Source organism: Phodopus roborovskii, unplaced genomic scaffold, assembly GCF_943737965.1.
Source record: "Phodopus roborovskii unplaced genomic scaffold, PHOROB, whole genome shotgun sequence".
NCBI lineage: Eukaryota > Metazoa > Chordata > Mammalia > Rodentia > Cricetidae > Phodopus > Phodopus roborovskii.
Genome location: NW_026126541.1, coordinates 18,209,127 through 18,222,636, shown reverse-complemented (window position 1 = coordinate 18,222,636; position 13,510 = coordinate 18,209,127). Strand labels below are relative to the sequence as shown.

The 13,510-nt window shown below is 45.2% G+C and overlaps 1 protein-coding gene across 4 annotated transcripts in view; it reads right to left on the bottom strand.

Moving 5' to 3' along the window:
- Positions 1–2: 2 nt before the first annotated feature.
- Positions 3–13,510, bottom strand: part of Mms19 (MMS19 homolog, cytosolic iron-sulfur assembly component) — a 36,587-nt gene continuing 23,079 nt past the window's right edge. For 2 of the 4 annotated variants that reach the window (XM_051199932.1, XM_051199935.1), the window contains 23 exons: positions 13,082–13,168; positions 12,388–12,462; positions 11,801–11,878; positions 11,115–11,253; positions 10,704–10,858; positions 10,402–10,480; positions 10,011–10,136; positions 9,741–9,822; positions 9,069–9,169; positions 8,831–8,980; positions 7,444–7,599; positions 6,233–6,332; positions 5,462–5,564; positions 5,249–5,317; positions 4,932–5,058; positions 3,935–4,035; positions 3,373–3,429; positions 2,649–2,835; positions 1,753–1,835; positions 1,484–1,648; positions 1,353–1,412; positions 382–482; positions 3–307 (listed from right to left, as the gene is read on the bottom strand). In XM_051199932.1, the coding sequence (XP_051055889.1) occupies positions 280–307; positions 382–482; positions 1,353–1,412; positions 1,484–1,648; positions 1,753–1,835; positions 2,649–2,835; positions 3,373–3,429; positions 3,935–4,035; positions 4,932–5,058; positions 5,249–5,317; positions 5,462–5,564; positions 6,233–6,332; positions 7,444–7,599; positions 8,831–8,980; positions 9,069–9,169; positions 9,741–9,822; positions 10,011–10,136; positions 10,402–10,480; positions 10,704–10,858; positions 11,115–11,253; positions 11,801–11,878; positions 12,388–12,462; positions 13,082–13,168 (2,409 nt within the window). In that variant the 3' untranslated portion in view covers positions 3–279. The remainder of the gene's footprint in view (positions 308–381; positions 483–1,352; positions 1,413–1,483; positions 1,649–1,752; positions 1,836–2,648; positions 2,836–3,372; positions 3,430–3,934; positions 4,036–4,931; positions 5,059–5,248; positions 5,318–5,461; positions 5,565–6,232; positions 6,333–7,443; positions 7,600–8,830; positions 8,981–9,068; positions 9,170–9,740; positions 9,823–10,010; positions 10,137–10,401; positions 10,481–10,703; positions 10,859–11,114; positions 11,254–11,800; positions 11,879–12,387; positions 12,463–13,081; positions 13,169–13,510) is intronic. The other 2 variants (XM_051199933.1, XM_051199934.1) reach the window with 2 other exon arrangements.

The following is a 13,510-nucleotide window of genomic DNA, read 5'->3' as shown; positions in this document are numbered from 1 at the left end:
CCAGGTCACACTCAACTGCATTCATTCACCCTTCAGCAGGACAATTCCATTTTCCTGACATGGGATATAGGAAAGCTCGAAATCCAAAGTCTCATTCAGTTTCTTCAACAACCCATTAGAAATCAGGACCGTGTCTTGCACAGCCACGCAAGAGAGGCCCAGCATTTGTACTGCATCTATAGGGAAGACAGGCCAGTGGTCTCCTTGCCTTGTAGGATGGCTCAATAGTTAGTACTTGCAGGTTAGATTGTCAGAAGAGTCTAGGCCAGGACCAAGGGCTCAGCTACCTGGGCTCCCCAGGAGAAACCTGTGGGCACAAACAGTGTTGTAACACTATGACTTTTTCCTTGGTACCAACACTCCTTTCAGCCTACAACTTACCATTCTCCCCTCGCAGACACTGCTTCCTTGCGCACAAGTCTCTTCTTGTCATCCAGAGGCTTGGCTAAGGCCCGGATCACCTGTGATTTGTATGGCAGTAGCTGTGAAGTCAGAGGACACTGTCTTACTCTTGCTGAACTGAGCAATAGGGAATGCTACTTCTCAACACCAGTTTTTGTTTTTTTCAAAAATATTTATTTTATGTACACCGGAGCTTTGCCTGTAAGTATGTCTGTAGGAGGGCATCAGGTCCTTCCTACAGGAGGAGCAGGAGTTAGTTGTGAGCTGCCATGTGGGTGCTAAGAATTGAACTCAAGTACTCTGGATAAGCGGCCAGTGCTGTTAACTGCTGAGCCATCTCTCCAGCCCCCTGACACCACTTTTAAGAATTGTTTTTTATGTGTATAGGTGGTTTTGTCTGCACCATGTGCTCAGCTGGTGCCATGAAACCAGAAAAGCCCCTAGGACTGGCATTACAAAGGGCTGTGAGCTGGCATGTGGGTGTTGGGAATCAAACCTGGGTCCTCTAGAATAGCCATTGGCTTTTGAGTGTTTCTCTGTAGTTTTGGAGCTTGTCCTGGAACTCGCTCTGTAGACCAGGCTGGCCTTGAACTCACAGAGATCGACCTGCCTTTGTCTCCCAAGAGTGCTGGGATTAAAGGTGTGTAACACTACCACCTGGCTAACCAGCGCTCTTAAGTAATGAGCCATGTCCTGAGCCCCATGCCCCTGCCTTTTAATTTGTGGTTTGAACACCATGTGCCCTATTCAATGATTACAAATCCTATCTTCTCACATGCAAATTGTGTGCTAATCTCATCTGAAAGCAAGCAAGTACTCAGCCAGGTGTAGCAGTGCACACTTGTAACTCCAACACTGAATTGGGATGGGAAGATCATAGCCAGTCAGGCCAGCTTGGACAATAGAGACCACCCTGTCTCAAACAAGCACTTTTGACTCCTCAGACTTACCACAGGAGCAGGTAGGCGAGTGAGAGCATGCATACACTGCAGAGCAGCAATCCGGACAGCCTGGAACACAAATGAGGTCAGGACAGACAAAAGGAGAAAGGTAATAAAGGATGTGCTGGGGCTCCACCCACCATTGAATGACTGGAGCTGAGGGCCAGGAATTTGGTGACCAGAGTATCAACATGAAGACTCATGATTTGGGGTGATTCCAGTAGGAGGGGCTGGAGACAGCTGAGAGTGGAAAGCTGGACCACAGAGTCATGGCAGGACAGTGCCTCCAGTAGCAAGGAAAGGAGCTAAGAACCAATGAAAAATGGGATGCACATTATGGTCTTGGACTTCCCTCTAGCAGCCCTAGCCATGGGAGGACAGCCCTCTCCCTTCCTGAAGGGTGACTTACTGTGGGCAGCTCTGGTAAAAGCACAGGCTTGGGCAGCCTGTTGAGTACATGAGACAGACCCTTGAGATAGTTTGGCTTCACATCTGGGGTTAAAAGAAAAAGATGTTTAGGGAAAAAAATAGGTTAGTCATAAAGTTTGAGAGTTCAACTCCAATCTCTAAAATCTGGGTATATCAGTCTATAATAAGGAGTAGTGAGTGTGGTAGTCTATAGTTACAGCACTCAGCAGGCTGAGGCAGGGGTATTCAAGGCCAGTCCAAGCTGCAGTGTCAGACCTGTCCAATGGAAAGTGGGGTTGAGGCTAGGGCAGACAGCTCAGGTGGTAAAGTGTTTTCTGTACAATGTGTGGACATGAGTTTGAGTCCCACTGAACCATGTAACTAGAAAGTGCGGTAGTGCACGCCTGTAATGCCAGTGTGGAGACAGAGTACCTGGGGCTTGCTGGCTAGCTAATCTAGCAAAGCAGCAAAATCCAGGTTCACTCAACTCTTGCCTTTGTGACTTGAGCTCAACCCCTGGAACTCATTTTGTACAACTACTGTAAGTTGTTCTTTGAGCACCAAGGTAATGGCACCTGCTGTTAAGAGCCTGATGATTTGAGTTCAGTCCTTGGGACCTATCGTGGAATGAGAGATCTCCACAGACATACTGTGGCATGCAATTAATAAACAACATATAAAAAAGTTATCTGATGTTAACTTTTGGCTTTCACATGAACATGTATATATATACACAGTTTAACAACAAGCCTCCTGAGCTCACAATAGTCAAAGGAAAAAGTGGGATGGAAATGTGGCTTTGTAGGTGCAGACCACTCTGAGCTTCTGGGTCCTAAATTACTGTAGGGACTGGCCTAGAGGAAAGGTTCATGTATTTGGGGACCAGCTTTCAGACACCTTGGGGAGCAGCATGGAAGCCTTGGACCAAAGCAGGCACATTGTCTGTGAAGAACCGCTGGCGGAACATGATTCGAACATCGGCATGGCCGGCACGAGTCAACACATCAGTGCAGTCAGACATGAGCAGGGAGAAGCCGTCAGCTGCTGCAGGGCCTAGTTCTGGATCACTGAGGAGGCCCATGAGCTGGTAGGACAAACAAAACAGCCTTCTAAGTATGCTAGAAAGAAAACTCAAATACTAAAGAGGATGAAAGCCTTACAAGAATAAAAGATGAGCGCAAGAGATAGATGAGTGGTCGAAAGCACTTGCTATTCATTGAGAGAACTTGGGTGTGGGTCCCAGCACCCACCAGGTGTCTTAAAACCACCACAACCCCATCTTTAGGGTATCTGGTTATATCTCCTCTGCCCTCCTTGGGCAGCAGGCATGAATGTGGTACATGGCTGTACAAACAAGCAAAATAGACACATAAAAAGAAATCTCTATTTTTTGAGACAGGGTCTATGCAGCCCTGGCTATCCTGGAATTCTCTACATAGACCAGATTGGCCTCCAACTCAGAGATCTACCTAACTCTCTGCCTGAGTGCTAAGATTAAAAGCCATGCGCTACCATGCCTGGTGAAAATAAATAAATCTTTAAAAAAAGAGCAGTTAAGAGGGTGATAGGATCAAAAGGGAGTTCTTGTTTAGATCCCAGTTATGTGCCAGTAAGGACTTACCTGGCTGGTAAGGCAGGCGCTGAGAGGATGGTACCTGAGGACCAAAGCCTTGGTTACCTGTAGCCAGAGAAAAGAGGAGTCAGAGTCTGACATTCTAACTCCAGAATTCCAAGGCACACCGGTTACAAGTGGTGGCTTGGGGCTTTCATGGTTTGAATGAGATGTCTCCCTTAAGTCACAGCATCTGAACATTTGGTACCCAGTTGCTGGCTGTTCAGAGATTAGAAGGTGTGGCCTTGCTAGAGGAAGTATGTCACTAGGGGTGGGCTTTGAAGTTACAAAGGACTCAAGCCCTCCCAGTGTCTCTCTGCCTCCTAATTTTGGATCAAGATGTGAGCTCTCAGCTGTTCCCTGCTGTCGTTCCTTTGCTCTGCCATCCATCATGGATTCTGACCCCGAAACCAGTTGTAAAACCCAATTAAATGCTTTCTTTTGTAAGCTATCTCAGTCATGGTATTCTAACACAGCAGTAGGAAAGTAACGACTACATGGGCAAACAGGATTTTTTTTTTAACTTGAAACATTATTATGTATCTAGCCAGCACCTATGCTACCTCCTTACCCAGAGCAGCAGAACAAAAGCCTGATTACGAGACGATCCAGAGGCCAGGCCAGTCTCCACCGTGTCCACAGCAAGCTGGAGGAACTCATCCAACCGCTGCCCTAAAAAGGAATGTGTATAATGTTACAATGGCAATGTAGTTTTTTCCTTTAATGACAAAGGATGTAAATCATATACGTGTACTGCATTTGAGAAGATATTAGAAAAAGGCAATCAAAATGACAGAATGCCAGCAGCAGAGTCTGGTGCAGTACTCTCAACACCAAGGTGCTGGTCCTTGAGGAGAGAGTTGTCTACTCTAATACAAACTTACTCCATGGAAGCTGGAGAGACTGCTCAGTAGTTGAAAGTACTAGCTGCTCTGGCAGAAGACCAAGATTTGTCTTCCAGGACCCACAGGGCAGTTCACAACCATATGTAACTTCAGTTCCAGGGGCTCCAATGCCCTCCTCTGGTTTCCAAGAACATTAGGCATTCATATGGCACACGTATGTTCACACAAAAGATAAGCATCTTTTAAAAATATTTTTATTGTCTTAAGTATGTGTATGCATGAGTCTCTGTGTGGCTATGTACACTTGAGTGTGTGTGTGGCTATGTACACTTGAGTGTAGGTGCTCATGGAGCCCAAAAGAGGGCGTCATCTTCTGGAGCTGAACTTAGAAACAGCTGTGAGATTTCTGACATGGTTGTTGAGAAATGCTCCAAGAACCCAGGACATATTCCTAACCACTGAACGATCTCTTCTGCTCCACAAACAAATCTTTTAAAAAAAATTATTCTTGATAAGATTAAGATGGCAGAAGTGAGTTAAACCTTTTCCTTCTAGTTTCTTCTTGAACCCCGAAACGCTCTGTCAAATTCTAGTCTTTGACATGACTGTCTGAGGACAACAGATGAGGTCACCGTGAGTTCCTTTAAGGAGACCAAGGATCAAGGCATACATTTCATCAGTAGCTGACTAAGGGAGGCTCCTGTCCCAGGCCCGGTCCAGTACCTGGAGGCTGCTTGTTGAGGAGTCCTGCGAAGCACTTGGCGGCGGCAGTGGAAGCAAAGGGGCAGCTGTGGCAGCAGCTCTGCTCTAGAAGCTCCCGCATGAGCCGGTGCAGCTCTGGGATTTCCACCTATAGAAAACCTGGCCATGTAATGGACCCAGAAGACACTTGAACTCCAAGAAATACTTAATAGAAATCGACAGCAGAGATCAGTATGGAAGAGAACTTCTTTATACAGGGAAGCAAAAGACAGCTTAGCCTGTGGCCAAGCTCAGCCCAAGGTCATCTGAGTTCCGCAGTCTCAAATGTGCCCACTTACATTTCGTGGCAGAGAGCAGACAAAAGCCATAAGCAGTGAAACCAGTCGCCTCTGCAAAGAGGAGCCATCCTGTGAAGGAAGAAGAGCTCTGCTGAGCCTGCCTTTCCAGTAGCAGGCACACGTGTCCCTATGCCCATCCTAGAATAGTCCTAAAGTTAAGTCTGAAGGATGTAAACTCCAAGGTTCACGCCATCAGAGCTATTAGACTATTACCTGGAACGGCTGGAATCGGCTTGGGAAGCTGTTTTCAGGTAGAAAGGAGGTGTTGCCATCTAAGAAGAGAGGCACGATGCATGTGACACTCTGGGAAGCTAGCCTGGAGACAAAGTACCAGATGTCATTAAGGAGACAGGGTATGTGCACATTTGTGTGCAGGTGCCATGGTCATTCACATATTCAACATGTTAATTTGGCATAAGTATTTGCACAATCAAAGCCTATCCTCTTAGCCTACAATTTTGTGAGGAATTCAATGTATTAAAAAAACAAAACAAAACAACAACAACACAAAAAAACAGTTCACTGGTGATCTTCATCTTAAAACAAAACAAAAAAAAAAAAAAAAAAAAAAAACCCAACCAAACAAAACCAAACCCATTGATCCCAGGATTGGAAAGAAGGCTTTGTGGACAAGAGCGCTTGTCCTTGCAACCCACATGGAGGCTAACAGTTGTAACTAAGTTCCAAAGGATCTGACACCTTCTTCTATCTTCATTAGGCATCAAATACACATGGTGCAGCACACATACATATGCAGGAAAAAAGCTATAATACATATACATATAATATATATGAAACAAAAATAAACCTAAAAAAACCCTAACAGCATAAACCATCAACAAAATTCATTAATCCCAACAGTCTGTGGTGTTCTTAAAAGGTCCTTCCTTTTCTTTCATCATTGAAACTTATAATATCACCTATTCCTCCTGCCCAAGAATGCTCCCTCCCTCCCTGGGGTTCAGATCACTCCTTTATACTCACTCAGGGTTCAGGTGGGTAGTGGCAGTTCCAATGACAGATGCCAAGGCAGCCAAGACCTCATCTTCCAACAGTACTTTTCTCAGAACTGATGATTCCTTCTCTGCAAAAACAAAACACCTGTACGTATACATCCACAGAACCACAAGTCCACTACTGTGGCTCAGAAACCCAAATTTGGCCAGGAGGTGGTGGCACACACCTTTTAATCTCAGCACTTGGAAGGTATAGTTAGGTGGATCTCTCTAGCCCTGAATATTTCAGGCCCACCATCCCTCCCACCCCACCCCCCGACAGGGTATCATTATGTAGCATTAGCTAGCAGGAAACTTGCTATATAGAGCAGGTTGGCTTCAAACTCAGAGTCCACTTGCTTTTGCCTCTTGAGTGCTGAGATTAAAGGCGTACACCACTATGTTGTTTGTTGTTGTTTTTTTTTTTTTTTAAATAAGGTTCATGTAGCCCAGGCTATACTTGAACTCCTATTCTGCATACCTCCACTTTCCAGTGGTATTACAAGAACATTCAACCATACCTGGTGAAAGTCAACAAGTCAATGTATCCTGCAGAAATGTTATGGGCTTAAAACCTCAAAAGGAGGCAGAAGTTGCACTGGTTTAACCTAGGGGCACAAGCTTCCCAGGAACATTGTGTATTGTGCTTACACTAGTCAATTGTGGAAAAGGAACCTTTCCAATAAGGACATTTCTGACATTGCAAGTAGAAATGTCAATTTTCTAAAAAAAATTTAAGGCATGTGCTTATCTTCATGGGGGTCTTATTTATACTATCATATAATGAACACTATTTTCACACAGTACCTTTAATATTTACCAATGACTCTGTGATCCTATCTAGCTATCTGTCTATACACACATATACATATATGTGCACACACACGTTACCCATATAGACATGTTATATATGTATACATATAAATACAAGATAAGGTATCTGAAGATAAAACTCAACCAAGCCTACTGGACTCCAGAGCTCAAACCTAATAAAGTAATAGTACTATATTTAAAATGTGCATTTCTTTTATTGCTGCTATCACCACTGGATTATGGTTACTGTCACTGGCCATCTATGTCTTCAGTGGAAATTTGTTCTTGACAGTACAACAGGCAGTGCCAGCAAGACCCAGGAGGTGGTAGTGCTGTCTAACACCAGTAGAAAGCCAACTTCCTGAAAGATGAAGCACCGAAAATTACCTGGCATGGAAGCCTGCACAGCCAAACCAAACAAGCAGGGTACAGCTGTCTCGTGGAAATACCAGTAGCTCTCAGGGTCCTGCTGGCATTTTTCTGCCACCTGCTGGAGACTCTGACAGACAGCAATAACTTCACTGGACTCTATAACCACATTCCCTGCATGGAGACAAAAGCCAGTATTTTCTGTAGGGTTTTCATTCAAGCACTTCCAGGTATTTTCTTTTTTTAAATTACAAAACAAAACAAAAAAGTCTGGGCATTTTGCCCATATGTCTGTCTATATAGCACATACATGCTTAGTACCCACAGAAGCCAGAAGAGGGCATCAGGGTCCCCTATGACTGGAGTGATAGTTGTGAACCTTCATGTGGGTGCTAGGATAGAACCAGGGTCCTCTGAAAGAGTCATCCTAGGATGACCTTGCATTTCTGATTTTCCTGCCTCCATCTCTGAGTGTTGGTTTACAGGTAGGGAAGACAACTTCTAATTTGATGTAGTACTATGGATGCCAACCAGTGGTGTTTCATACACACTAGGCAAGTGCTCTATCAACTGAGCCACATCCCCAGCTCACGGTACAATTTTCATACATATAAATTAACAGGATTCCCTAAAAACAGAATTCCTGGACCAAAGAATGTGTATATATATAATTCAGGAAGAGCAGTTCGTTTGAAGATGAGACTGACAGTGCTGGACTGAGATTCAAGTATTGTTTTTTTCCCCTTTCATTTAAGTTTACCATCCACAGGAAAGAAAAATACCAGAGCTCAGAAAGGAAATGAAAGGGAGAACACAAAGGACAGACACTGGGCCCCACACTGCAGTGGAAGAGCTCTCTGTGGGTGTGCCCATTAAGGCTGGAGGCTGGATCTTCTGTGATCACACTGTTTCTGAGCAAGGATCCTTCTGTCTCTGATCCCTCAGAGCTGGTACTGAGGCAGTGTGCCTGACTCCTTATGTGGGTGCTCAGGATAGAACTCAGGTCCCTGTGCTTGGTAGCAAGCACTTTATTGACCAACCCTTCTTCCCAGGCCCAGGAGACAATAAGGTAACCATGGATGACAAGTTTTTTGAATATTGCAAAATATCTAGTAGATATGATTCTGAACACACCCAGGACACAAAAAAGGAAGATATGTGAGCTGATAGATGCACTTTCTTTCTTCTGGTGTGTTTGTTTTGAAACATCATATTGTACAACCATAAACATATATCCACTTATGGTTTACTACATTAATATTACTGTAATTACTAGGTAGATTTTTAAAGAGCTTACCATGTCACTGTTATGTACAACTACAATCAGAACTTTACAGTCCCTAGCCCAGGGATCCATCTAGCCCTGACTAGGCTAGTAGACTAGGTAAGTACTGCTGGCAGTTACCTTTGTTTACTTGACACAGATGCTGCAGCAGCAGAGGCAGTGTCTCCTTGACAATGCTGGGATGTGTTGAAATGGCCGACAAAGCTTGCAGACAGCAGAAATGCCGGGAACATTTCATGAGACCATCCTCCCCAGGCACATCTGACTCCCCTGAAAGCAGTTGGTGAGGTAAGTTTTCACTGAGGCCCTCCTCAGAAAGCCTTGCTGGAAGGGTTGGGCGACAGATTAGCACATATACCTTTATGCAGCTCTTCAGCAAGCTTGGGCAGCAGGTGGCTGCTGAAGGCTCCAGGATAGAGTGTAGTCAGAGTTCCTGATGCCTCCAGTGCTGCCACCCTACTGGGGACAAAGAGAGTATTTGCTGAGCCTTGGCCCATCATTCTCTTCCCAAGGCCTGCCAGCAGTTAAAAGTCAGAATGGGCTCTTGTGGCTACTTGACTGAAGAGCAAGACCCAAGTCCTACAGTATTTAGTGGATAGTCGTCTCTGTCTCTCTCTCTCTCTCTCTCTCTCTTTTTTTTTTTTTTTAAAAAGACAGTGTTTCTCTAAGTAGCTTTGGATGTCCTGGAACACTCTATGTAGACCAGGTTGAGTGCAAACTCACAGAGATCTGCCTGTCATCTCTGTCTGTCTGAATAGATCTTTTTGTTTTGTTTTTTGAAGGGCATTTCTGTGTAGCTCTGTTGACCAGGCTGGACTCACAGAGTTCTGCCTGGCTCTGCCTCCCAAGTGCTGGGATTAAAGGCATGCACCACCACCACCCAGCTGGATAAGTCTTCTTAATGCCCAAGAAAAGAGAGAGAGAAGTCCCACATCTTCCCAACCACTCAGTATACACTCTGGCCCTTGCTGCAGCTACTGATACAAAGGTAGGGAAAAATTCGCTCTTCCTCACTGCTTTAGATTCTCACCAACTCTGGGAATCTTTTTCCAGGAAGCTCAGCCGGTACAGATGACCTACTGCCAGCTCCAAGTCCCCAGAAGATAGGAGATCTGTGGTTAGAAAGAACATAAACTTCATCTTTCCTTCCTTGCAGCCACCACCCTTCCAAGAAATCCTATCAGAAATCCACTTCATCCAGTGCTGCAGTGATAATGAGGGAATGACTGCTCTTCATTTCAGACAGATAATACAAGGAGGGATCAATACCCTTCCTTATCTTTTCTCATTCAAGATATACCTGGCTGAGAACCCAAAACTGCGAGTGTCCGGATGCCAACAAGCTGAAGCTGGGTGTTGGGGTCTGTTAGAGCCATGAATACTAATGAGCACAGCTGGTCCTTGAATCGAGTCAGAGGCCTTTCATCTAGGAGAGACAGAGGCCAGGTGAGAAGGGCTAACAGCCCATCCCTGACTTCAGTGCTGCAGACAACTTAGGGCAGATTTTAAGAATTCAAACCACTGGACTTCCAGGACACACTGGAAATTGGCAATCCAGTCAGTATAGGCTTGTGCTGCAACCTCTGAACAGGTCTGCTCTCCTAGACTACTCTGTAGCACAGTGCTGCTGTACTCCCGGGCAATAGGACTCAACAACTGCCCAGGGCAACTCAACTTCAAAGTGATCTCACCTTTGTCTTCATAGCTCCATTTCTGCTGTAGCTTTAAGAAACCCAGGATCATTTCAAGGATTGTTCGCCGCTGGTTGCTCTGTAATGTTTCAAGGAGTACTGGGGTCAAAGAATATTTTAAAGGATTTTAGTTCTGATACGCTAAGAATTAACTTTTTATGTAAGACTGAGACTATGAGAGAGTAAACAAGTGAACAAGCAGGCGCTAATAGGAGAAAACCACAAATCTATCCGGGCCCAAACTAGAGCTTCAATCTCTCCAAGAAAAGGACCACAGCACCAAGTCCCACTTGTCCCCTTACCTGGCTGTGCTTCTGGAACTGTTCTAGCAGCAAGGGAAGCACTTTGCCAGTGATGTACTCACAGGCCCGGGCAGATGCACCTGCAGCGGCCTGCAACAGCTTGGCGCTAGGCCATACCAGTTTCATGTCTGGTTCACACAGATGGTGCCTGCAGTCTAGAGAGGCAGCAATCACAGACCTGGGGAGTAGGTCAAATATTGCCTGATTCCCCTTTATCCATAGAGATTGCTGACTGACACCTGGAATTGTTTGCTAGCAGTTACCATCTCATTGTCTTAAATACAAAGTAGGGCTGCAGCCCCCATATCACTGAACACGGGGAGCCACCCATAAAGGCACACTGGCACTAAAGGAATGCTAGCTCTAAGGTGCTCTCAGTCCCTTTGCTGGCAGGCTCCATGGTCCCATTACCCTGTAGAATGTTGCTGAGGAAGGAGTCAAGGAGGTCCTCGGCATCAGCCCTCAGCACAGAGCAAGACAAACACGCAGTCAGGGAGTGGAGAGCTGCCAGGCCCTCTGCCTCTACTCGCTCACTTGCTGTCTGGAACACCTGTCAGGGAGGGATCCCATGGCTACTGAGGTGAGCTTGTACCAGAAGAGGCCCCACCCATCCACTGCCTTTTTTTCTGGGGTCAGAAGGATATGTGCCTGAGAAAGTTTGGGGCACAGCAATGACAACTAAAACTCCTGACCTAGTTAGTATCTTCTTCCTTGGTTATATGTTCAACAAGTCTTTGTCCCACTAGGAATGATACACCTCTGAACAGAGGTTATTGTAACCCTTCTTTTAAGTCCTTTTCTCTATCTTTACATTCAGATGGGGCCAGATGCACCATGACCTAGGCTCCTTGCCATGAGAGGACAAGAAGTGGGTTTTGGGCAAAGATGGTCATGTACTATCACCAACAGGTAGCCGTCACAAGGGAGCTGTCTTCCTTGCCAGTCAACTGGAAGTCTATCTATCCCCTTGCCTGTTCACTGAAATAACAAACATAGCACCCTGACCCTGGGGAAATAGGGACGAGGACAGAGAAGGTACATTACTTCTCATGCCTGACATCTGTCAGTTAACAGTAAAGAGTTTACCTAACACTCACCTCTCTACGGATAGAGGCCCAAAGGCTGGGGAGGAAGTCCTTCAGTTCCTTCTGTCCATACACAGAACAGCAAGCATTCTGCCAAGAGAACCACAGGCATCAGCAAGCTCACACTCAAGATGCTCTGTGATAAATGGTGGACTCTGAATGAGGTAGACTCTAGCAGAGTGTCCTAACCATCATACCCAGGGCACAGAAAACAACTTACCCTGACTCTTAAGAAAGCACAAGGCTGACGTAACACAGTGGAAGAGTGTCTACCAAAGATATATGAAGCTCTGGGCTCAATTTCCAGTATACCTTCCCTTAAAACAAAGTCTGGAGTAGCAACACAGGAATATCTCAGTACTTGGGAGGTAGAGGCAAAAAGATCAGGAATTCAAGGCTAAGAGACCCTTTCTCAATAATCCAAAAACAGAAAGATGAACACTGACCAGATCTTAGCTATACAGACTAAGACAATATGAATGCAACACCAATAATACCAGCAAGCCCAAGTCCTGGCCCAGGAAGTTCATGAACTGGCTCTAGCTGCCCAAGAACCTGTAATACTTCTAACCTGTGTAAAGCAGCTAGATCCTACTCACCAGAGTTTGCAAAGAATCCAGCTTGGCACTTAAAATCTCAGAATCCACTTTCTCAATCAGCAGAGGTAGTAAGAACTGTGGGAAAGAAGGAAAAACTTAAGCCTGAGATAGTATCTTAGCTATCAGGACTACCCATGTCCATATTGTCATCAGTCCTAACAGCCATATCAAGAAGAGAGACTCAGGTCAGGAGTTACAACTGTAAGCTAACGTTCCTGCCCTGCTGTAGTACCTGAGAAACAGGCAATCAGCAAAGCGACAGATGGCAAGTACACTGCCTACAGAAGAGATGAGTATTTTATGGGATGAGATGGTGAAGTTTTCTATACTGAAAGTCTGAAAATATTTGACACACAACACACCAAACCCTAAAATATGTAATAGAGAAAGCATTCTTTCTCCCTATGCTTTCATTGCTTTACGTGTTTGAGTGTTGCCTGCATGTACGTCTGTGTACCACGTGCATGCCTGCTACCATGGAGGCCAGGTACCACGGAGGTAATGGATCATCTGAAACTAGAGTGACAGATGGTTATGAGCCACCATGTGAATGCAGGGAATTGAAAGCGGGTCCTCTACAACAGCAGCCAGTGCTCTTAACTACTAAGGCATCAGTCCAGACCCCATGCTGCTCTTTTTTTAGAGCTTTCTCTGGGCAAAGATTCTTCATTACCTGAACCTAGACCAGACCAACCTCAGCAAAACGTGGTGTAGAAGCCAGTACAGCACGGAGACTCAGGATGAGATCATCTCTCTGGATGCCATAGGGATCATTAGGTGGCTGAAAATGAGAAGGAACCATGGAGTACAGAACAGGTGACACACAGACCCAATCTAGCAATCATACACCATGAGGCCCCAGCAAAAAGCATGCTCACTCACACATATTTTTATCTTCCAGGCATTATTTATTTATTTTTGTTTCTTGAGATAGGGTCTTTCTATGTAACCCTGGCTGTCTTAGAACCATGTAGACAATGATAGCCTTGAACTCAGATCCATTTGCCTCTGCCTCCCAAGTGCTAGGATTTAAGGCATGCACTGAGTGGTGACATTAAGCAAGGCATTTATCTTTCACAGCACCAGAATTAAATACTTCTTTTCCATATGACCTCACATGGTT